The sequence below is a fragment of the Sciurus vulgaris genome, assembly GCF_902686455.1.
Source record: "Sciurus vulgaris genome assembly, chromosome: 5".
In the NCBI taxonomy this organism is placed as follows: Eukaryota; Metazoa; Chordata; class Mammalia; order Rodentia; family Sciuridae; genus Sciurus; species Sciurus vulgaris.
Window position 1 is genome coordinate 47,947,825 of NC_136465.1, and position 25,937 is coordinate 47,973,761.

Genomic DNA, 25,937 nt, shown 5'->3' on the forward strand with positions numbered 1-25,937 from the left:
GTATAGGAGGTGAGACTAACAAAGTTGAGGATGATTTTGATTTGGGGAGTCAGTGATGTCACAAAAAGATTACAGTGAAAAAAAATTTTTCAGAACATACTGAGTTTTAGGAAAAGTACAGCAGAGCAGTTAGAAATTTGAGGACTTTGGAGTTAGGGTAAAAAAAATCAAGATTGAAGATGAAGGTCGGAGATAAATCATGACCCAGAACTAGAACATCTGTCCCTAGTCCTGGTAGACAGGAAACAAAACTAGAGCTATTGAGTGATTTGGAGTAAGATCACAGAGTTAAGAACAATAATCATCATATTTAGTACATTAGCCCCAATCATGTCATCTTTCTATATACCAGGCCTTTGTTGGTACTGTAGACACTTACAACAGTGGACTGAAAGGATCTTCCCAGATGATGTGGGCAAGTGAAGTGACCTGTTTACTGTCCTCAAGTTCAGGTGGAGAGCAGAGACTGAGTAGTTACTGACTCCTTCAAACTTGAGATAATGACAAAGTCAGAGTTGATTGGTCTTTTTGCCTTTCATGAAAGTTTTCACATGGAAGACAGACATTCTGTATGCTTTGATTGTTTAAAGGGGCTCAATTAGTGCATTTTGGGTCTTTTTTTAGAATTAAGGATTTGAAATAAGTGAGGTGAGTATATTTGCCAGCTTTTAGTATCTGAGACCAAAATATATAACATAAACAATTTAAAGGAGGAAAAATTCATTTTGGCTCATAGTTTCAGAGGTTTCAGTCTGTGATTGACTGACTCCATTACTCTGGGCCTGAAGTGAGGCAGAACATCATGGTGGAAGAAAGCTGTTTAGCTCATGGCTGCTGGAAGCAGAGAGAGAAAACGACTGGGGACAAGAAACCTAGGGCATGATCACAGTGACCCACTTATTCCAATTGGTCCCCTCCTTCTGACAGCTTCCTCTACCGCCCAGCAGTCCATTCAGCTGTCAATGAATTAATCCACTAGTGAGGTCAAGTCTTCATGATCCAGTCACTTCCCATAAGCTGAACTTTGCTTCAGTGGCAGTCAAGCCTCCAACACAGTTGTTGAGGGTCACTTCCAAACCATATCAGTGATTCTGATCTCCTAAAAAAGTAATGGAGCTAGGTGTGGTGGAACATGCATTAATCCCACCTGTGCAGGTGGAGAAGGCAGAAGGATAGTAAGTTCAAGTCCAACCTGGGCAATAGCAAAACCCTGTCTCAAAATAAAAAATTAAAAGGATTGAGAATGTAGCTCAGTAGAAGAGCATCCCTGGGTTTGAGCCCCAGTAATGCAAAGATTAAAAATTAAAAATTTTGGGAAATTTAAATTCATCTAATGGGGTTTTCTTATTTTTCTATTAGAGTTATCTAGGATAATTATTCAGTTGACATTTGAAATTATCAGTGAAAACATTCCCTATAAGGAGTTTTAAAATATGGTTCTCTTTTCAGCATATACCTTTTCATCCCAATACACACTAACTTCTTAGGACCCTTTTTAAGGGGGCGTTTAAGCCTGAATGTTTCTGTGTGGAGTGGAGATTTGTTTTGCCATGTATTTTTTAATTGATACAATAATTGTACCTATTTATGGACTGCATTGTGATATTTTGATACATGTATACATTATGTAATGATCAGAGTAACATATCCATCAGCTTTATAGATGGGTTTAATTGGGTTTTTCCAAAGATGGGTCTTCTCAGTCACTTTCAGTACTACCCTAGAGAAGCTGTATAAAGGTGAGGGGCAGATGTTCCACAGTTCTGATTGTGCATTGCCCCAAGTGTAGAGCAGTGAGAACTTGCTGTACAAGAAAAAAATTGAAATAAAAAGCCTAGAAAAGGGCCTAAACAGGGAATGGGCTGCTTGTTTCTGGAGTGAGCTCCCTCTTGGTGAAGAGTCTGTCTCAAGAATATCATTGGAAGCCCTGGAGCTGTGGATGGAAAACTGCACTTCTTATGCTGAGTTTTTGATGAAGTTTTTCTACACATCCTTAGACTATGTTGGCATGCACTGCTTTGTTTTCTCATCTCCAGTTGTGCTCGTCAGATCTGTTAAGTGATGCCATTTCAATTACACAAAATTCTCTAGTTAGATTGTAAGCTCTGTAAAGACAGGAATAATAAAAGATAATTTTGAGCACCTACAGGGTCTTGCTTTATGCTGGGAACTCTTAATTTTTGATTGCTTAGTCATGTGGAATTTTCAATTTCTGTATGTTTTTGTTTATAGAGGATGATTTTCTATATATTGCCTCGAGAAGTAAAAAACAAAATAATCTAGGCATGTCTTATTTAGGAAGCAAAACATCTCATGAAATATTAATTCTTTTAAATTTTTTCATTGGTATAAATTTGAGGGAACATTATAGTTCCAGTTCTCAAGCACCAGCAATTGAAAAAACTGTCTAATGGTAAAGCAAGAGTTATCTGTAGAAAAACAGTCATTTAAAAACTGGAGTGTACCATGGGGCTGTTAAAGGGTTTTATTAATTATATTTTTTAGAGGCATTAAGGGTCTTTATGTCCTCTCATGATGAATACTTTATTTTTTAAGCCTAAAGTTTTTGAAGACTTAAAAGATAAAAAGCCTTAAAAGAAGATTCAAGTTAAAATCTATAGGTATAGCAAAGATAATTTTTTGCTTAGCCTTCAATTTTAGGTTCTATGTACTATTAATTGATTGCAGTAAGATAGGTGAACCTGCTCATTGTCTGAAATTCCTTTGTCGTTGGACAATAATTGGTCTCAAGTAGAGATGGAGAGGATAGTGAAATTAACAACAGTTTGGTTTCCCAGGAATATATGAAATTAACTATGTTTTCAGATGGTCTAATACCATTCTTGTTAATGGCAGGTGTTAAAATCTTGACCTTAAAAGCTCACTCTTAACCCATTTCCTCTAGAATCAGGGCTACTGTAAAAACTCAAAAGATGAACCCTTGTCTAACAGAATGTCCATGTGTCATAGGGGTTTTTATAGCTGAAGGTTTAGAAATTAGGGTGCAAAACCTAAGATTTACTTTTTATAAAAGGCAAGTCTTCACAGTAGGCTTTAAAATCTATATTATTCTTTTTTTTTTTTTTTAAATGCTATTAGGGGTAATTGTTCATGTTATAAAAATATTTCCGTATTCTTAAGAATAATAATTTTCTTGGGCTGGGAAGATAGCTCAGTCGGTAGAGTGCTTCCCTTACAAGCACAAGGCCCTGGGTTCGATCCCCAGCATCACAAAAAAAAAAAAAAAAAAGAAGAAGAATTTTCTTTACTAAAATAATCTGTTTTGTAATGATTCAGTAAAACTTCTAGGTAAGATTCAACATGTAAAGTAGCTTACCCTGTACTGTACTTTAGCTTGATGGTTGTTGACCCTGAAATCATAAGTCATCGCTTAGGCTAGCATGATTAATATTTTGTGGATTATGCAGTAATCTTTCTAAAATAATCATATTCTTATAAAATATTTTATTTCAGAGCCTAGTGACCTGACTCTCAAAATTTACAGAGCGGAATCCTATGCTGGTCTCCAGGAGTTCAAAGCAGCCATAGAAGATTTAAATGCAGTTCTCTTTCAACTTCCAAATTGGCCTGAGGTAAGATTGCTTTTTTATATTTACATTTAATTCAAGATTTAACAAAACCAGTGGAGGCTTCAAATTAAATATATAGTTTTCTAGAGATTTAGGGTCAATATTTTGAGTGGATGTCATCTGGCAGTTTTTACATCATCAAATCCTTTGTTTCATAATGAAAGAATGAATTGCATTCCTGATGCAGCGAAAAAAACCCAAAGATGTTATTAATAAAACTTTTGCAAAGAAATATACCTTGCCATATCGTGAAGGTACATTCAAAGTGAACTTCACTAGAGGAGATTTATTAATTGAAAGAGGATTAGGTCCTTGAGGCTAAAAAATTGTTCGAGGCGTTATAGTGGCACTGAGGTGATTAGGCAGTGAATTTAGAGAGTAGATGTGGGCAGAGGAGGTTGGCCTGCCTATATGATTTCAGAATAACATATGGTTTGACTACTGAGGAATAATATATAACAGCCTATAATCAGTTTACTAATTCTCCTTTTCATCAAATTCTGAAGACAAATCAGTCTGTCTCCCATAAGTATTCTTTAGGCTAGAAATTAAAAATGCTACATTTTGCTCTCCATTCAAAACCATGCCTTTGAGGATAGTGTAGTAAGTATGCTCTAAAAATTATATAATAGTAAGTAAAATAATAAAAACTCCCATGATGGCATAACTGGTTAGTACAAACAAATGTGTATATTAAGAATAAGCAGAAAATGGTTGGTAGGGTTAACTTTAAAACTGTTAAGAAGGAAAGAACCCTTTGGACTTAACATTAAAGTAGTCTATTCAGAAATGTGGTTCTTCTTCTTCAGCCACTTAAATGATAGCCAAAAAACTTTGAGTAGAACATTCTTTAGGTTCCTCTGAAGTTATTTAATACTGTTCATTCTGTGGCTTATTCAACCTCTTTTCATGCCATTTCCATGAACCAGGCACATTTAAAACTTACAGTTGACACTTTTCTTGGTACACCAACCCACAAATTAAATTTTGGCTTATCAGTAGCAATTAGTAGGGTTCAGCTGTTGTCATAGAACTTGATGAATTCCTGTCATGAAGGACAGAAGACAAGGGTTAATGGAAAGTGTTATGTCTCTCTAAGTACTTTCTTAAGAAACAGTATAGCAAAGATTAGTAATTTAGTAATCTAGAAGACATTTACCATATTGCCCTGATTGTAAAGTGAACTTTTTTTCACATCTTAGTGTTTCTTTAATGTTGATGCATCTTAAGGTCTGTATAATTTTACTGTTTCCTCTTTCCTTCAAAAAAATGTTGTTAAATCAGTAATCCTTAAATCAGCACTTTCTTGATAGTGAGATAACATGGTATTTCCGGTCTTGCCACGCTCTGACTGGCTGTGAATTTTGGTCAAGGCATTGTCTGGGCCTCAGTTCCCTAACAGTGCTTTTTAGGGTGGGTAGATACACTTTGGCCTCCTTGGAGTCATTCATTTTCACATTCACATTTCTGAGCCAACTGTTGTTTTTGTTTACTTGATTTTGTTAAAAACTGTATAAAGGTTTCATACATGTGCTTTTGTTGAAGGTTCACTTCAGGAAAGGAAAAGTACTTCAGGATGCTGGCTTTTTAGGAGATGCCTTACAACTCTTTCTTCAGTGCTTGGCCCTTGATGAAGATTTTGCACCTGCAAAGTTACAAGTAGAAAAGGTAATCAGTTTACCAATTCGAATAGTTTAACACAAGTCTAAGACACAGGTCTTTTTTAAAATGACAATCAGAAAGTTGAAATAAAAACCGAATAAGTAACTGTGGAACCATTTGACAAGCAGTTTTCAGTTTCACATACTTAGTATATTGAATTCTTAGTAAAATCAAAATATTTCATTCACAGATACTTCAATGCAGTATTTTTGTTTAATTAATTTAAATATTTCTTATCATGGTAGAACATCCCTAATTTGAAAATCCAAAATCTGAAATGCTTCAAAATCTGAACCTTTTTTATCATGATATGATGCCATTTAGAAAATTTCATACCTAACCTCACATGACAGGTCACACTTAAAACCCAAAAGCACTAAAAATACTGTAGAAGATTGCTTTGGGTTACACGTGTAAGCTGTATGTGAAACATAAATGAATTTCATGTTTAAACTTAGGTCCCATCCCCAAGATACTGCATTATGAATTCGCAAATATTTCAGCATCAAAAAAAAAAAAATATGAAACTTTTCTGGTTCCAAGTGTTTTGGAAAAGGGATTCTAACTGTAGTTTGTTCAATTGAAACCAGATTGACAGTCCTTAATTAAACATTGCTTTCATGATGTTACTGCTCAGGGATCTTGATTGACCTGCCTTTTGCCTTCACTTCAGGTCTATACTTTGCTTAGTTCTCATGATTGCCAGTAATACTGTCCCAGTCAGCATGTTTTGCCTTTGTTTTGCCTTAGTTATCTAATCTGTATCGATATATGTATATATATTATACATACATATTATACATATATATGTCTAGTAACACATCATAGAACAAACTATGGAAAGGGGTTATATTATACATGGAAAGTGATTATATATGTATATATATGTATTAATAGTTACTAACATCATAGAACAAACTATGGAAAGTGATAATATATTTTCATAGTTTGTTCTTTACTGTGTTAACAGCTTTATTTACAAAAGAGAGGAAAGAAGGGAGAAGAGAGAAAAGAGGATTCCCTGATAGATGACTTTGGAGGAAACATTGGGTTAAACCAAGTTAAACAGGTTTCTCCATAATTTATCAGAATTTTTAATATGCCATCATGAAAAGATTAGCTTTCACTCTTGTCAAATTTATTCACTGAGCATCTGGAAAGAGTAGGGTCTTTGAAAAATTCTTTAAGAAAATCTACCCCAATAAAAATTCAGAGTCTTGGTCATAATGTTCTCAGTATCCTCAAAGCATGCCTCATTATTTGTCACCTTCCAATGTGGCTTTTTGTAAAAATTACCTCAGGTGAAGGTTCAAAATAAAAATTTGGGGACTCCATCCATCACAGGCCTTTGGCATCAGAATCTTTAGAAATTGGGGCAATAGTTTTAACAGGCATCTTGGGAGATTCTTTTGTACCCTGAAATATGAGAACTTTGACATTTTTGTCAGATTCCCATCCTTTAAGAACCCAGTTAATGTTGATTCAACCTCTGAGATTTCTTTGCACATATATTCTGGCCTGTTGTTTTAACAAAAAAATAGTTTATTATGTGTTTTCTGACTGTTGCATGTTTGTTAGCCTTATATATCTCCCTAGTGCAAACTTTTAATAAGCTTATAATTTTGCTTTTTCTTTGGGTTTTTTTTTTTTTTTTTTTTTTTTTGATACTGGAGATTGAACCCAGACACATTTTGCAACTGAGCTACATTCCTCAGCCCTTTAATTTTTTATTTTGAGACAAACTCTCACTAAGTGCTTAAGGGCTTGCTGAGTTACTGAGGCTGGCCTCGAACTTGAAGTCATCCTGTCTCAGCCTGTCTTTCTGGTGTGTATTGCTGCACCCAGCTTAATTTTGCAATTTCCAGGCTGCTGGATATCCTCTTATGACTCAACTACTCATTTAATAAGATTGGGTGAATGCAAAACAAGTGATGCTTTAACATATCTTATTTTTCATCAGTATGCTTTTTTAAAATTGTGGTACATGTAATAAAATAATGTACATAAAATAAAATGCATGACTTTTATAGTTCATTGAGTTCTGAGAAGTACATATAGCAGTGTGACAATACCCTCTCAGAACAGAGAATATTTCCATCACTCTAGAAAATTCCTTCATCTCCTCTCCATTAAGTCCTCCCGGAGGCACCTATTGTTCAGATTTCTATCACCATAGAGCAGTTTTTCTTATTCTAAAACTTTATATGAATTGTATCCTACAGTGTATACTCTGGCTTTTTGGTGTTCAACATACCATTTTTGAGATTCAGCCAGGAATTTTTTTTCATTATAGAACAAGTATTCCATTTTGTGAACATACTACAGTTTTTGGTATTCAGTTAATATTGATTTTTTCATTTGGATTATTTCCAGTTTTGGTGGGGTATTTTTGTTTTTGTTTTGTTTTGTTTTACTGTTATGAATAAAGCTGCTATGAACATTTTTGTACAAGTCATTTCATGGACATTGGTTTTTATATCTATTTGGTAAATACCTAGGAGTGGAATTACTGGGTACGTGTTTATATTTTTTATATCAGGGAAGATGTAAAAATGTATAAAGATTTTTAAACCTTTTTTTTCTCTTTATTTTTTGTGGTCGTGTGGATCAAATCCAGTGGCTCACATGTGCCAGGCTACCACTGAATGACATCCCCAGCCCCTAACTATTTCTTCATTAAGTGAGGTGTTGGTTAAGGCATTGGTTGAACATCTACCAAATATATGCACTTTCATTTGCATTGTGCATGTTTCTATATAATGATGTGTGGATAATTCTAATTTCTGAGTATTTGAGAGATAGGGCAGCTGAAAAACAGAACCTCCCAATTTAGGTTTTAAGAAATGGTCTGCTATACTTACAAATACAGTTTATTGGGCAACCAAAAAAATCAGAATCCCTATAATTATTTTCCAACTGGGTTGTTCCTCTATTTTAACTTTCCCTGTTTCTTTAAGAGTTTTATATATACTCCTGGTACAAGCTATCTCCAAGTTTAATTCCCATTTGGTACAGGGCAGCTGCCATCTGGTGCTCCCAGCTAAATGCTGGGCATTAGTGGCTGCCCACACAGGTTAGTTGTTCAGTGATAAGTTAAATTCAGTGTAAATTCAAGGAATTTTAAAATGTTTTTGTTAGAGGTCCAAGTTCTTTCATTCATATAAATACCCAGCACACTGTCTAACTTGAAAATGCATGTAGGTGTGAACCATGAGCTATTTTGACAGGATAGATGCATTAATATTCAGATATAAATATTTTCTACTGTCTTGAGATCTCTTTATAATCCTTATGTTAAAAATTGGTACCCTGGGTACCTTCTCAGGTCATTCTATGCCTTCCTATCAAAGCTTTGAATTATTTTTTTGTTTTGAGGGTGATTTGACCCATTGAATCACACATTGGTTTTGTATGATTTTTTATTGTATTAGCTAACCTGTTTTTCTCATTACTAATAATGTTTGCTATAAACTTTCTAAAGATTCTTCAATATGAGGTTAACTTAGTGTTATTCTTAATGAAACATTATGTATTCTTCATTATTTTTATAATATTTCTCCTACAGATCTTATGTGATTTATTATCACCTGAAAACTTAAAAGAAGACCTGAAGGAATCTTCCTGGAATTCATTACCGTGCATTAAAAACAAACCTTTAGGTTTTCCTACAGTAATGGAAGAGTCTCACGCTCCCAGTGAGCTTAGCCCAAAGCAGGTAAGGGGTAAGAAGAGAATATCATGGGTTTAGCACGTGTGATTTTTTACATGTTAAAATCTTTACTTACCTGGTTTCAAGCTCTGGAACCCATTCAAGTACTTGCAGCTTGTCTAGTTATCTTAATAGAATTTTGTCTTTAGTCTTTGATTTATATGAAAAGTTTTGTGTAAAATATTTACTAATCACAATCTTAGGTTACTTAAATGTCAGAAAACTGTTAGTTTCTTAGAATATGTGAACATTATATTTATTTTAGTACTTTGTGTACAAACAACTACATTAGCATGACTGCTTTAAATCTCATAAGTCAACTTATATTAGTACTCGCAAGTCATTTACTTGAGAGGGGTTAGGAATTAAAAGTGGGTGCTATTAGTGAACATTATAAGGCTAAATTAAATTAAATTAATGTCATTTAGTTTAATTTTTGGCTAGAAGAATAATGGATAGTAAAGAAATAGGATTACCTTTGTTTGTTGTATTTCCATAGACCGAAGAACTACCAGAGGATACGTCAGAAACTGTCAGAGGAAGCTTAAACCGTGCTCAGTCAGCACAAGCTATCAATTTAAAAGATACGTCTGCTAGAGAGGATTGTTTAAAAAGGGTATCCTCGGAACCTTTACTCTCTGTTCAGGAAAAAGGTGTTCTGCTGAAAAGAAAGTTGTCTCTCTTGGAACAGGATGTGGTTGTAAATGAAGATGGAAGAAATAAGCTTAAAAAACAAGGAGGTAAAAATTTCACTGTACTCATATGAAAAAATTTGTTTATTCAGAATGGCCTTTAAACTTTTTTATAAAGAAGAAAACCCTGTTGTTTGTTTGGATAGAAATGCCTAGTGAAGTCTGTGTGTTTTCATTAGATTATGGCGACATCCCAGAAGAATTAATAGATGTCTCAGACTTTGAATGTTCTCTCTGCATGAGGTCAGTATATAAAATTTTCTAGATAAATGTTTTGTTTTAATGTAAATATAATGTAAATAATGCTACTAATAGGCAATATAAAGTAACAGAATTCTGGACTAAATATCAAAAGATACAAATTTTTAATCCTGGGTTTACCTTCATAATTTGGGCAAATAACCAAATCTCTGACATTTAGTTTTCCTTGTTTAAGAAGTAGGGTCGGGGCAGGGGATATAGCTCAGTTGGTAGAGTGCTTGCCTTGCAAGCACAAGGCCCTGGGTTCAATCCCCAGCACTGCAAGAAAAAAAAAAAAAAAAGAAGAAGTAGGGTCAGTATTGGCATTGACTATATCCCAGCATTGTGAGAATCCAGTAGTTTAAGTGTCAAAGAAGAATCTGGGAAGTTGTAAAGTTCTATGAAAGTTATAGATATTATTGTGAAACCTAGATATAGCCATGGTTTTAGATTTGGATAAGAATTCTAATTGTATATTTTATGTTTATAATTTTAATTTGTTTACGTTAATCATAAAATCCTTTTAAAGTAACATTGAATAAGGATATCCATTATGCAGAATATATTGGATAAGAATATCCATTATATAGGATACTTTTAATTCTAAAAGACCAAATGTTTTGAAAGAATATTTCTTATTTATAAATTGTAGCAAAATCAAGGATTATTGAAGAGTCAAGAGCCCTGAAACTAGTTACACTAAGCTGGAAGTAATTAGCTGTATTCCTGAGCAAGTCTTTTAATTCTCAGCCTTAGTTTTTTCATGGGGTGAAGGGATTAGACCAGGTGATTTCTAAAGTACCTATAAATCTGACAGTATTTCTAGGGAATATATCATGTTTCGGTATCATGTTACATGAAATAATTATAAAGTTAGTAAAATCAGTTTTTCTGCATTGAATATTGCATCAAGTATTAAACCTAACAGTTATTTAGAATTCAACAGTAATATTTATTAGATTATTCTTTTAGTGAATTTTATATAGTAAGGTCTAAGAGAATAGTTTTTTTTAATATTTTAGGTGTTGATAGACCTTTATTTTATTCATTTATTTATATATGGTGCTAAGACTCAAATTCAGTACCTCATACATGCTAGACAAGCATTCTACCACTGAGCCACAACCCCAGCCCCTAGAGAACCATTTGTAAGTTGATAATAAAATGGGAATCTAAAGACTATACAAAAACCAATAATTATTAATGATATATTTTACACTATTTTTCACTAAGTCTTTGAAATCTTGTGTGTATTTTATATTTGCTATATGTCTCAGTTTGGACTAGTAACATTTCAAGTTCTTAGTAGCTTCGTGTGTCCTATAGCTGTCATATTAGTCAGCACAGGTGTTGGCCCCAAGTGGCCTTTGTTGATTGAGAACTTTTACAAAGTTCAGGAAGGTATATTTGCACTTATCACTGCCCCTTCCCTCCTCTCTTGCCCATCAGGCCCTCCTCCTTCCTCTAAGTAGAGGTTAGCATTGTGGTCTATTATTTAGTGTAAACTTTTCAAATTGATTGTTTAATTTGAAAACTAATGTGTATTTTGATTGATTTCAGGTTGTTTTTTGAGCCAGTAACAACCCCTTGTGGACATTCGTTCTGTAAGAATTGTCTTGAGCGTTGTTTAGATCATGCACCATATTGTCCCCTTTGCAAAGAAAGCTTAAAAGAGGTAAATATTTGTATTATCATCTGTTTATTGGTCTTAATTTGACTACATGGTCTGATTTCTGTTCAGACATAGAAATAGTGGTTATAGTGTTCAGAATGAGGTATGTTAAATATGCTAAGTGACTAAAAAGGAAAATGTTTTATTACCCATATGCTAATGTTGGAGAAAAATGAAGTTGAGAGTGTAGAGGAAAGAAGATAGGTACAAAGACAAAGCCCCTTATAGTTAATTTTTTTTTAACAGAAGGAATTATGGTTAGTTACTTGATCATGGATAAGTTCAATTTTAATGTTGACAATATTGGAGATATTAAACTGCATTGCCTCTCACCCTTGATAGTAAGCCAGATTTTAAGCCTATTCCAGCTCCCTTAACATGTAGAACAATAATTCTGAACAGTAGAGCCTTCTGCATTGATTAAAAATACTATGTATCTTCACTATGCAGTATGGTAGCCACTAGCCACTCATGACTATTTAAGTACTTGAATTGTGGCTTATGGGACTTAGGAACGCTGTGGTTTTAATTTTCTTTAAATAGCTTAAATTTGAGTAGGCATATGTGTCTCATGGCTATCACACTACCTAATGCCGTTCTGAAAAGTGGTGAACTAGAAGGAAAGAAATGGGCCTAGCTTTCTGCAGCCATTCTCTGAGAGTCAGTGATCACTGCCAGTGACCTGTGAAATCAGTAGATCTCAGTGGAGTCTCCTGGCCCAAGGGGAGGACCGCACCCTCTTGGTCATGCTTGAATGATCAGCTAAGGTACAGCCCAAGCCTTGTGATGCTGAGCATTGATGGGGAAAGTGAGTCGTCTGCTCTGACAGATGGGATTGTGTACAGAAAAAAAAAGGAGTCTTCAAATATGAATAAAAAAATTTATAGAAGCATTTTGAATATAGTTCTTTCCTATATAGAAAACAGAACTATTTACAGATAGCATAAAAGTCTATGCATATTGTTATATTGATATATGTCTCACATACATAGCAAGCTGATATGTAAAGCAAAACCATATACAGGATGTTTGCAAAGTCAGGAAACACAAGATAAAGTTATTCTTAAGTTTGTGCATTACTTGTTCAACTAATATGCTCAGTGTTTTCAGATAAAGTATTCTAAACCTGCTGTTTTTCTAGACTTTTTAGATACTCTGTAGTATAATTATGCTTCTTTTCAAATTAGCTTTTTGATCCATTGATTTCATTTAGAGATAGTTTTTTCCTAAAAAACATTAGAATTCAAAGAAAACATTGAGCATGTTATTTGAAAACACAGCTAAACATTACTGTTTTAAAATGTTTATCCACTCCAACTTTGAAGATACTTTGTATGATATATTTGTAAAATCTAAATATATATAATATGTAATTTAAAAATAATATAATATTGACATGCTCTACAGTTTTACATTTTTCCTAATTGTCATTCTAATTTGCTTATTTTTACATTTAAATACACACACACACACACACACACACACACACACACACACACACACATATATTTGGGTGGTGGATGGGTACCAGGGATTGAACTCAGGGGCACGCCACATCCCCAGCCTGGCTCACTTTAAATATATTTTAATGACATGATTTTTAGAATTGTATAATAGTAAAATAATTTAGCATTTCTCTATTGTTCAGTGTAGAAGTTTTTTTTCTTTTTTTTAATACACCATGCTTTGTGAAAAGCATCTTAAATTAATGATCTTATGCATCATTGACTGTTCCTTAGGTTAAATTCCTGGGAGGTGAATTACTGGATCAAAGGCTTTGTAAAACTCTTAAAACCAATTGCCAGATTGCCTAGCCCCTAGAAATGTTACACAGATTTAGAATTCTTATCAGTAATGTAAAAGAGGCCATTTCCCCACAACTTAATTACATGGGCATTAAATTTTCAAGCATCTTTATCAATTTAATCAATTAAATAGAGAACTGCTTTTTTAGTGTCTATATTCTGGTTAATCTTATCATAAACTCTTAAATTATCACTCTATACATTTTCTACTCAACGTTACTTTTCTAGATTTATAACCCAATGGTTCTTAAAATATGTTCCCCTCACCAGTAGTATCTGTATCACCTGAGAACTTGTTAGAAATACACATCCTCAAACTCCACTCTATATCCACTAATCAGAATCTCTGAGGTAGAGCTCAGCAATCCATATTTTAACACGTCCTGATTTATATCCAGATTTGAAAAACACTTCTGTAACCACTTTCCCACAGTCTCACATTTCCTATTTGTCATTGGATATTGACACACACACACATACACACACACACACACACACACACACACCCCTTTTTTTTTAAGTTGACTCTACAGATTAAAGGATAACTTCTCTTTGTCTTCTGATTATCTCCCAAGAGTTTTTCCTATGTATATTTAATAAATTTATATTGGCATTTTCTGTATACCTACTCTTACCTGGTCCCTGGCCCTAAGCAATTTTTAATTTAATTACAGAGGTAATTATAATTATCCATATTAATATAATACAATACAGGGAATGGTAAGTGCCTAGTATATGGTAAAGTCAGTAAAATATGGGGATTTAGGGTGACAGAAATAATTAATGAAGTCTTTAAGGATAGTTTTTTTTAAAAGCAGAAGTGAAATAGATGGCTTTTTATCAGTTTAAATAGAATGACAGAAAATTACACAAGCACTACAGTTCAGTGTTTAAGGAGTAACATAAATGTACCATTTTGTGTAGGGGGTGGTGGGTCACACAGGAATAGCTGTGTCTTCATATAAGGTCTGAGTGATAGTGACAGTGAAAGAAAAACCTGAAAGAAAAATTATCTAGAGACTTTGCCTCTCAGAGTGGTAACCAAAAAGAGGAATTGGTTTGTTTTTCTTAAATAAGGCAAATGCATTATATTCTTCAGCCTTATCTTCTTTTTGTTTCTCAGTTAAAAATGATAGTTTCAGTAAGTACCATGAGCCGTCAGGCGGAAAGTGGCCCGTGTTGTGGGAGATGGCAGGGCAGGGCTCACCACTGCTAATGAAGGATTTGTGATTATAACCAGAAGCATTCTTAAACGCAGTGCTTGGTTCAGGTTGCAGCCTTGTATCTTGAATGCTTTTGAGCAAAGCCTCAGACAGGTTTACTTGTGTAGCATCATCCATCACTATATCCCCCTCACTAATCAAACTTACTCAGAATTAACTGTATATGTAATAAAAGCTTTAATATATCAGTTAAACTGTTTTATACTGTAGGAAAACAACTGGAATGTAAAATAATATTGTCTTTTAGTATCTAGCAGATAGGAGGTACTGTGTCACACAGCTGTTGGAAGAATTAATAGTGAAGTATCTGCCTGATGAACTGTCTGAGAGAAAAAAAATATATGATGAAGAAACTGCTGAACTCTCACAGTAAGTTTCTTCTCATAAAATTAACTTAATCAAATCATAAACTACTACCCTGAAAATAGTAATGAAAAATCTTCCCACAGTAAACTGGATCCTGTCCTTATTTCAAGTCAATTTAGCCAAGGCATATTTTTTTAAAAATAGTGGTCAATTTCCCCTTTCCTCAGCAGACAGAGCTTTAAGAGTTCATGTGGTAGCATCCAGAAGTTCTAATAGGGAGTTTCTGACTCAGTTCTTTGGGCTGAGGTATTATTGAGGTGGGGGAGGAATTTTCCTGAGTGACATCAGGCAATGGAATGGTGGTAGAGAGATGGAGCCTGTTAACAGTAACATGGATGGTAACAGCAGCCCTCTTATCTCATGGCAGTGTAGAAGGTAGACAGAATAGATGACGTTAGTTAGCAGGGGATTTTTAGCCATTTAGAGTTTTGGAAGGGGATCAAAGACTGAAATTTGAAGGAATGACTTAGCAGTCAAATTATCAGAAAAGATACTGACTGGGGGCAGAACTAAGTTAGGATCAGACAAGTAAAAATATCCCAAATTGGTGATACTTAGTATAAACACACCACTATTAGGGGCACAAACAACTGATTGGAGTGGGTAGGTTGGGCCTGACTTTGCTTGTACTATATTTCTTTCCTGTACTTTTCTCCTCTTCTTTTCCTTTAATGTCTTTCCTTTTACTAGTCATTTGGGTCTCTCTGAATTCCTTTCACAGGTTTTTAATTTGTTAACTCTGCTTTTTTCACATTGCTTTAACTGAACCCCCTAAAGAACAACATTGCAATCTTATATGCTGTTTTTATTTAACAACTTTTTACTTCAATCATTTTTCAAAACATAAATGGAAAATTTTCTATTTCTATTTAAAGTGAAATCAGTTGTACTTGTAGACTTTTCTTTTTTCAATATGTGCCTATCAAATGTTTTCAGTAGGCCATTGAACATCAGTAGAAGAGTTCTAGTATTTTCTTTATAGAAATTGATAGTAATTTGTCTTTCCACAGAATTAGCATTTTATTGTGTGGTTTTATGACAGAAAATATTTCTGTGTGAGAGCTATGAATCTTTTTGATCAGCACTGAAAAATCTAGATTTAAGAAAGCTGCAGTTTGACCTTTGAAATCGTAAACATAGTGATATAACCAGACTGCTGACAAAGGAGAGGTAAAAGCAAGGGAAGGAGAAGCCCTAGCATGAGGAGATCTGAGGGCTGTAGAAAGAAGCTAAAGGGACTTGCTTGTTACTGGTGGGCTATTTTAAGATACGTTTTAAACATGTTTTTAATAACTATTATATTTACATAAGTAATTTATGGTCATTTTGACAAAAATGAAAAAAATGAGCAGAAACACTGTATGTGGTAACCCAAAAAAGAATCACAAATGACATTTTGGCATGCCTTCCCAGACTTTACTATAGATAAATGTATTTTAAAGAAAGATGAGATTATATTATTCATAGTGTTCTATAACCTCCTCATCACATTAACAGTTTTTCTAAGTCAATGTTGGACATGTTGTCTTTCAGTGGAAAGTATATAATATTTCATTTTAGAGATAAACCATACTTCACTACTCTCTGCTTCCAAGTTTTAGCTACTATACACTGCTAAAGTGAGCATTTGTATAGTAATTATAGGATTATTTCTGAAAGACAGCCTGTTGGTTCCAAGGACAGGGACATTTCCTATCAAAAAAGAAGATTTATGATGTACAGAGCCAAGTACTTATTTGGCACGCTTGTACTATTTAAAACCACCCCATGGTACTAGTTTTTTTTTTTTTTTTTTGCCAAAACTTTGCATAACCTTTATCCTTCTTTTACTCTATCAGTCTGGTAGTGAAAAATATTATACCACTCTAGGGTTATCTGGAAAAAATGTTATATAGTTGAGTTTTTTTTTTTTTTTTTTTTTTTTTTTTTTGTAGCAGGGATTGAACTCAGAGTTGCTTAACCACTGAGCCACATCCCCAGTCCTTTTTTGTATTTCATTTAGAGACAGGGGCTTGCTAAATTGATTATGGCCTCTTTAAGCTCCTCCTGCCTCAGCCTCCTGAGCTGCTGGGATTACAGGTTTGCGCCACTGTGCGTAGCTGAATTATGTTTTTTGATAATTTGAAAATACCTCAATGCCTGAGAACTTTTAATTGTTTTTTGTCTGTTGTGGGAACTCAACTTTTGTTATCTAGGAATTGCTGAATGTTTTGTGGATAAATGAAATTAATACTGTCCTTTGTTACAAATATTTTAAACAGATTTTTCATATAAACTAATGGTTATAATAAATTGCTTTTTGATTCATATATACTTATCTCTGTGTGATAACCTAGTATTTCAAAATTTAAACTTATAAATAAGAGGATCACAAACAGATTTTTAGAGTTCATACAGCATCAGTGTAAGTTTAATGAAGGTAATGCTGGTTCTTATTCTTGCCAGGAATTAAAATCATATTTTTTAGAACTGATTTTGCTTTTCATCAGTTTAATTCCATTATAAACATCACTCACTTTTGTCATATGTTTTGATCTGTAATATTGAAACCTCTTTTCCTTCAGCTTGACCAAGAATGTTCCAATATTTGTTTGCACTATGGCCTACCCCACTGTGCCTTGCCCTCTTCATGTATTTGAGCCAAGATACAGATTGATGATTCGAAGAAGTATACAGACTGGAACCAAACAGTTTGGGATGTGTGTCAGTGATACACAAAAGAGGTATGCTTTTTGTGAACTTAAATGTTTGTATTTATACTAGGACTTTCTTTGAATGAGAACTTGTATGCTTATGCTTGAACTTTGACACTAATCAGAGTTTTTCTTTCAGTTTTGCAGACTATGGTTGTATGTTACAAATTCGAAATGTACATTTCTTACCTGATGGAAGGTCTGTGGTTGATACAGTTGGAGGAAAGCGGTTTAGGGTTCTAAAAAGAGGAATGAAAGATGGATATTGCACTGCAGACATTGAATACCTGGAAGATGTTAAGGTATTTAAAATGTTATTTTCTAGCACACCCTGGTCTACTCTGTTCCAGTGATTGTGATGCAGGCATACAGGCTATATTTTCTAGATACATAAATCAGTTCTTCCTGTTCCTATGAAAATTAGCTCCAGTTACCTTTTTCTTATCTTGCATTTGAATTGTTATACATTCAGGAGAACTTGAGAGCCTAGAACCTACATCCTCTTCATTTCTGCAGGCTTGCCAGCCAGCACAGTGCCTAGATTGTATGTGTTGATATGCACACCTATGCATGTGTGTATACGTTTGATAGTTATTTAACAGTAGCATTTGACAAAGTTGATCTGCCAACCCATCCTAAGTTCTGAAAGGTTGCTAATCTCTGTCTTGTTTTATTGAATTTGTTAGTAATCAAAGCTGATATAATTAATAGGTTGAAAGGTAAACACATAAAAATCTTCATGTATTAAAATTGTTCCTGTTCCTAAGATCACCTTGATGATAAAATAAATACAGTTGAATGCTGTGTTAAAACTGTCAGGCATCACAGATAAAGCACTGTCAGTACATGTATTGATGATATCTCATCTGGGAAGGGTATGGAGGTACCTTCTTGGATAGGATTAATGTGGAGCTTTTGATGTTTCCAGAACTTAGTTCACCAACTTCAGTTAATTGAGGTACTGGAAAAATGACTTGTGATGTTATAAATATCAAATTGAAGGTATTTTTTCTTTGGGAAAGGAATTATAAAAACATTTTATATTCATCACTTGTTCATTGATCTATTTAAGCCTTTCATTTCAGTCAACATTTATTGAATATTGGTGTTAGACATTTTTATAAGCATTATTTCATTGAATTTTCACAACTCTATGAAATAACAGATGAGGAAAGTATAATTCAGAGGTGTTAATTAATTTGCCCAAGCTTTTGTATGCCATGTAACAAAATGATTCAGAGCCAACTATCTGCCTCAAAGTTATGTGCTTTTTGATACCATGTAGCCTCTCTGATGATAAACTTGATCAGTTTGATATCACCTGTCTTATTATATACGTGCCATCAAGACACTTTGCTTTGTGCAGCAGACCAAAAGTACTGGGTAGTTGAAATTTTGAGTTGAAGATACAGGAAGAGAAAGGAGCAACCACAGATGCAAACTTGAGGTGTCTGAGGTCCAGAAAGCCAGGCATGCAGCCTAGACTGGAGAGTAAATCTGAGCAGAGAGTTACTAGAGGTGCCAAGAGATGTATAGAAAACCTAAAGAAGGATAAAGACACTGTATGCACCAAGAAAATAAGAAGCAGAAGTCGTGGGGACAGTGAAGATATTTAGCAAAGAAATTTAAGAGGGAAAAAATATAATAAAGTTAGTTTAGTGATAAATTTTTAGTATAATTTTTGATACCAGTATAAAAGTGAATTCTGTAAGTAATGATAAGGGTGTGTTTAAGGGAAGAAAGCTTAGAATTTCAGGCTCTGGTTTGTCTTTAGAACCCTGCATGGGATCCACAAGGGGCATTGCTGGCCTATTCCTGAGTCAGCAATTTATGTCTGGGGCAGGTGGGAAAGTAGGTTTCCTCCGTGTTGCAGAATAAAGCCCTGCTTCCTGCAAAAAAAAAAAAAAAAAAAAGATACAGTTTGTACTTTGGCATTGGTTAGTGGAATCTTTGTAAAAGGTAGTACTCTATGTAAAACTAATAACCTATTTTAATTTTATGTAAATTTATGTTTTTGTATATTGCATTTGATGTCAAAATCCCTTGAGTATATAGCTAAACACACATACACACACCATAGGGTAGTGTACTGAAAACATGTTTAGAAAGTTAACTTCTTTATCTCTTTGTGGTCTTAGGAATTTATTTTTTCTCATCTTAGTAGTATTTAAATAGTGATTTTCGGGCTGGAGAGATAGCTCAGTTGGTAGAGTACTTGCCTTGCGTGCACAAGGCCCTGGGTTCAATCCACAGCACCGCAAATAAATAGATAGATAGATAGATAGATATCTAGATAGATAGATAGATAGATAGATAGATAGTGATTTTTCTTGTCCATCCCAGAAAAGCTTCTCAAATTTGTCTTTATATCGAAGTATTTTTTCCTATTGTAGTTAATTATTTTTGTGAACTTCTAATGAAAGTTTAAGTTCTATTATATTATTGCATTAAGTTCTCAATCTTGCTTTTAAAATTCCTGTATACTTCCTGGCTTCTCCTTCCATCTGAGACTCATGGGCTTATTCCACAGCCCATGGTTTGTTTCCTTCAATTTTTAAGGGTATTAAAGCAGATGATTTTTTATCTTTTTTATAATTTGATAAGTCACAAGTTTTTTACTCATCAAGTCCTTTGTGTGTTAGCAGGTGACTAAATCTTGTATAGTCATTGCAAGACCACAATTGTTCCATCATAAGGTCTTCTGCTTTCCTTTTTTTTTTTAATTTTAGTAAAATACACATAAGATTTACCATTTTAGCCATTTTTAAGTGTACAGTTCAGTGACATTAAATACATTCATGCTGTTATGCAAAATAGATACTTTTAAAAGTTTTAGTTCTAATTTTCATTTCAATTTTTTAAAAAGGAAGAAGTATATTCTCTTGTCTCTTGTGTGCTATAGTCTTACCTTTTATATTTTAAAATCTTTTCAGAGTCCCTTTGTTGTTTTTATGTTAGTCATCCTTGAGATATGAAAGGCTGAGTCAGCCTGCTATTTGTTCAGTTGAGTTAATATATATGAACCAGAGGGTGAGCTGGCAGTGTAGCAAGTAGGATGTAGGATGTGTGTCAGAGGAATGGATGTAAGATAGGAATTAACCTAGATCTTCCACCTGTGCTCGGTTGGACTCCTCTTCAGACTGGAAGACTAATGGACCTATTTTACATATGCAGCTTGGTAATTCAGTAATCTCAAGGATACAATGAGGTGTTGTAGAGGTTGCCATAGCCTTGTGATGTTAGAGCAGAAGTCAAACATTGTATAAATTATTCTCAAAATTTTTTATTTACTGGGATTGTATAACATAGTTATTTATTGCTGTTTATTGTTTGGTTTTGTGTTTTGACCCAGTTTCCTGGTAAAAGATGTATTTTTGTCCTCTCGTTTCTACTTGCTGCTATGTGGTCTGCACTCTAACCCCTATTTTTCCTTTTATTGTAGTAGCTATCTTTTACTTTTGTGTTCTACTTGCTTCAAAGGTCAAAAGGCATTTCAAATTCCTGTAGATCTTTGAGCCAGAACTTACTCCCAGCCTTATTCTTCCCCTTTGGGGCCTGTCTTTCGGGTTCAGCAAGCTTAGGTGGAGGACAGACTTTGCTGTCTTTATTCAGTCTATGAAGAAAGCACTATGTGAGGCAGAAATACATGATATTACAGCTAAAGACCAATACTCTTATAATCTAACACTAAGGTAAGTAATCCCTGTTTTCTGATACTGTTTTGCATTTCGGTAGGGTTGGTGCTGTGGATAGGGAAATGAAACACAGGATCTTACTGACCATTGTCTTTCTAGGTTGAGAATGAAGAAGAGATAAAGAATCTGAGAGAACTTCATGATTTGGTATACTCTCAAGCCTGCAACTGGTTTCAGAATTTAAGAGACAGATTTCGAAGTCAGATTCTTCAGCACTTTGGATCAATGCCTGAGAGGGAGGAAAACCTTCAGGTATGATGGCTTTGATATTGCTTCCGAAAGTCTCACCTTTTTTTAATAAACAAAAATGAGTAGCTTTTTTTTTAATTTTATTTTTTTATAGCATTTCTTTTGTTCCCTCTCCCCCATCTTTAGAATTATGACTGCATTCTTAAGAGCAGGGATATCTAGTGCATTTTACATAGCACAGGATTGAAGTAGCTATCAGATGAGATGCCTATAGGAGAGAGTGCCAGAAAGGGAGAAAGTGAATACCTGAGGATTTTCAGGAGGGATAAGGAATTTAAAATGGGATGTTACCATCCCTTAAACTGTGACTATGAGACAGCTGTGTCTTTGAGCCCATCAGCTGTTGCTCTTATTCTTTGACAGTGAAGAGATTATCTGTACTTGTTAAAAGTCTTTTCTTACCTTTTCTTTTATTCCCAACATCTTACCCACTACTTCAATCCATTTTTGTCCATTCGTTTAATATTTCACTGCTCATGAAACTATTATTCTTAAAGTCTTGTTCAGGTATTTGGAGTTTATACATATGCTTAATCTGATTAATGTATATCAGGCACATACATGTGTGCAGATCTGTGTAGTAGGTACTGCAGGGGGCATAAAGAAGGGTCACACTCCTGGGAAATCTGATTATAGACTCATCCACTGCCAACTTTTAGCTACAAACATTTTAAATTGAATGAAGTATGATAGATTTCACAAAGGAATGACTAAACAATTATACAAAGATGGAGATCTACAATGATTCATACTGCTTCTCATTCACTTTTTCAAGGGTTGGTCTAAGTCTGTCTGAATCCCAATTGAATCCTTCACCTGATTGAAATTTCAACATCAGACCACCTCCAAATTAAGAATAGTACTCATTCTCTGTCTCTCATGTTATGTTTGTTTTATTCTGGCTACCTGAATTTAATTAAATGTGACCAAAATGGGCTCTAATAAAAACAAAATTGAACAAATAAATTTTAAATCTTAAAAAAAACTTAAATAAAATATAGCATTACTTTTTCCTTATCTTCACCACTCTACTAGTTTATTTTCAGTCCTTTACCACTGTGTTCTGTTAATAATAGTGTGAGTCAGGATTCAATCAGGAAAACAGAAGCAGCCATTTTGCATATTCTAGGAATGAAGGGTTTACTATAGGACACCGAGTATATACAATAGTTGGAGAGCTGGAAGAGTGAAGGTCAGGGGTATTCTCCATCAGAGGTCAGGGAATCTGTTGCCACAGATCACCTGGAACAGTGAAGCAGGGTGCTTTTGGAAGAAATTGTGGGGAAGCTGCTACAATTCTTAGGAATCCCAGGGAGGCCCTACCAGTATATCAGTCTATACCAGTGGATCAGGTGGTTTTCAAGAATTCTTTGTAAAGCTGCTGCCCACACTTTGTAACAGTCTCCATAGAAAAACAACCTCTTTGCCAGTTTTCCACATCTCTCAAGAGTGCCTCTAACCTGGAGCCATATGGAGGAGGAGTTTCTGGGAAATGTAGTTTCTGACGTTTGAAAAGCAGAAGGAGGTGGTGGTGAGGCTGGGTTGCAAACAGGCAATAAATACACAGTTGTAGAAATCTAAGTTGGTTCTAAAGGAAGCTTATGGAGATCAACACTGTGGTTGTTCCTTTTGTCATTCTGAAACTTCACATTTCAGGTCCAATGAAAAGCAATGGTATGTGCAGTAAGAGGCTTACAAATACTTTTATGTAAATTCCTAGTTCTTTCAGTAGCCACTGGTTAACCCTTGAAACAGAGGGACTTCTTTGCTGGAGATATGTTTCTTTTTCAAAACCAAGATTTTTTTCTTATATCTTCTTTAGGATTCCATAGAAAAAAGAAAATTTTAAATATCAATTAACTTTTTAATGCTTTAAATATTTATTTTAAGGAAACAGTTCTCAACTAGGACTAGGTTTTCTCCCATGGGATATTTGACACTATCCAGAGACATTTATATATATATATATATATATATACATAATATATATATATATATTTTTTTTTTTTTTTTGCGGTGCTGAGGATCAGAGACATTTTTAGATGTCATAACTGGAGAGGTAGGTGCTATTGGCATTTAATGAATAGAGGTCAGAGGTGCTGATAAATGTACTATAGTGTACAGCCTCCCACACAAAGGATTATCTGGCCCAAATTATCAGTAGCCTAAGGTGAAGAAACCATGCCTTATGGCAGTGTAGTACAGAAAAAAGAGGGTTGACTGTGGAGCCAGGTCTGGATTGAAATATTGATTCTGCTTCATACAAGCTGAGAGATCTTGGACAATTGAATTATGTTTCTAAGCTTCAGTTTCCCCATTTATTTGTTCTTCATATAGTAGTCTACCTTTGTAATTATTAAGGACATTCAAGATGGCACTGTGCACATAGTAAAATGCTCAGTCCATAGTAGCTTTTTAGTTATTATTGCATAAATAAACTTGTTTTCTTAATACTATAAACTGTTGATTAATTTCAGGCAACCCCTAATGGACCTGCATGGTGTTGGTGGCTTCTTGCAGTTCTTCCCGTAGATCCTCGATATCAGTTGTCAGTCTTGTCAATGAAGTCTTTGGAAGAACGACTGACAAAGATACAGCATATACTGACCTATTTTTCTAGAGACCAATCTAAATAACTGCTTGGATCTTACTTTAATGTTACCCTAATCTGACTGCTTTAACAGCCAGATTGTCCGCTGCCTTTGCACATCCAGTGCTGGTTTGAGAAATGTAATGAAACTTTTTTTTCCTTCAACCTCCTGAATCATGTGGATCTTCAAATGAATACCTTCAACTAGGATTTAGACCACTAAGAACTCGCACAGAAAAACACGCACTGAATGTGTGTTAAACCTCTACATTGTGATGAAGTTGCACTATGTACCATATTCTAAAATGAATTAAGAACTCTGTGTATGTATGTAGTATGTATGTGTGTGTGTGAGTGGGTACACCTGTGTGAGTAGTATGTGTGTATTTTCTCTGGCTTTAAAATTTTAAAAGAAAAAAAAAAAAGCCATAGAGAGCAGAACTTGCCGAGGGTCATTTATTGCCCAAGTTTACAACAGTAGTGATAGAAATTTTTGCAAATTGAATTTGCCTCAGATTTATTTGTCCTAATGCTTATATTTGCACAAGTATGTAAAATATGGTACTGAGTATCATTCTTTGTTGGAAATACTGCTCTTACTGAACTGTCTTGACCATTAACTATGACACAGTTTCTTTCTTATTTATGTAAATACTTGCATCTCAGTGACCGACAGGCATTGGATGCAGAACCTAGAGCCAGTTTTCAGGAACAATTGCAAACCTGACATGGTACTGTGCATCTATTCATAAAATACTTAAAACTGTGAAAATATGGTTTACATTTAATTGTACATAAAGGTAAATGGAGAACTCAATTCAGTACCAGTTAGTTTGTACATTTTAGGGGGGCTTTTCACATTAACTGCCCATCTATGTAATTTATAGTTTGACATGATGTGTTTGTTTAAAAAGTTACATAGTATAAACGCATTAAGGATCTGAGGGGAGAGAAGAAGCTTAATGTAGAACTAAGCTTTTAAAGTTTGTTTTGTTTTTAATTCTGGTCTTGGTGCGAATGTTAGTTATGCCTTATTCATACCACAGTTAGGTCACCATGCTATGACATGGTTTCTATTCATGCTGCCCTAGATACTTTTGTAATTATTTGTTGCAAACTTGTGACTGTCCCTATTAACTTTCTTTTATGTAAGTAATTTGTAAAAGTTTCTTAAAATTTTTGCTTTTGCTTATTTAATTTTGAATAAAAGCTTAATTCATATAGTTTTTCTCTTAAATGTTAGATCAGTGTCAAAAAAAAAAAGATCAGTAGAGGAACCAAACTGCATATAGTAAAGAACACATGGGTTTTGCTAAATGTTTTATGTCAAGACATGAGCTATGGTTTTCAAAATACTTTTTTTTATTTACTTTTTTGAGCAAAGAATGAAGTGTCTTTAAGAGGCTTCTTATCCTAGAACCATCATTTAAAACACTGTTTCAATCTTTTAAAAAATCCACTTGGGTGGGGGTGGGGTGCAGCTGGGGCTATAGCTCCGTTTGTAGCGTGCTTGCCTAGTATGCCCTAAGGCCCTGGGTTCAATCCCCAGTACCACCACCAAAAAAAAAAAAAAAAGTTCCTTTAGATAAATTTTTTTCTCATTGCTATTCCATTTGAGAGTGTGTTAGACTTGACCATTTCTGCCCTCAGTTCCCCAGCTAAGATTTTCCAGATATAAGTAAATCATATTTTAATATTTAGTATTTTTATAAAAAAGAGTAAAGACATGACTCCCTAGAAGGCCATCCTCA

The 25,937-nt window shown here is 34.3% G+C and overlaps 1 protein-coding gene across 1 annotated transcript in view; it reads left to right on the forward strand.

Annotated features, from left to right (window-relative positions):
* Positions 1 to 25,409, forward strand: part of LONRF1 (LON peptidase N-terminal domain and ring finger 1) — a 34,872-nt gene extending 9,463 nt beyond the window's left edge. The window contains exons 2-12 of the mRNA XM_079142730.1: positions 3,475 to 3,593; positions 5,136 to 5,258; positions 8,818 to 8,967; positions 9,461 to 9,701; positions 9,833 to 9,896; positions 11,454 to 11,568; positions 14,841 to 14,962; positions 17,524 to 17,682; positions 17,792 to 17,954; positions 21,447 to 21,599; positions 24,074 to 25,409. Coding sequence (XP_078998856.1) covers positions 3,475 to 3,593; positions 5,136 to 5,258; positions 8,818 to 8,967; positions 9,461 to 9,701; positions 9,833 to 9,896; positions 11,454 to 11,568; positions 14,841 to 14,962; positions 17,524 to 17,682; positions 17,792 to 17,954; positions 21,447 to 21,599; positions 24,074 to 24,232 — 1,568 coding nt within the window. The 3' untranslated portion in view covers positions 24,233 to 25,409. The remainder of the gene's footprint in view (positions 1 to 3,474; positions 3,594 to 5,135; positions 5,259 to 8,817; positions 8,968 to 9,460; positions 9,702 to 9,832; positions 9,897 to 11,453; positions 11,569 to 14,840; positions 14,963 to 17,523; positions 17,683 to 17,791; positions 17,955 to 21,446; positions 21,600 to 24,073) is intronic.
* Positions 25,410 to 25,937: the final 528 nt, after the last annotated feature.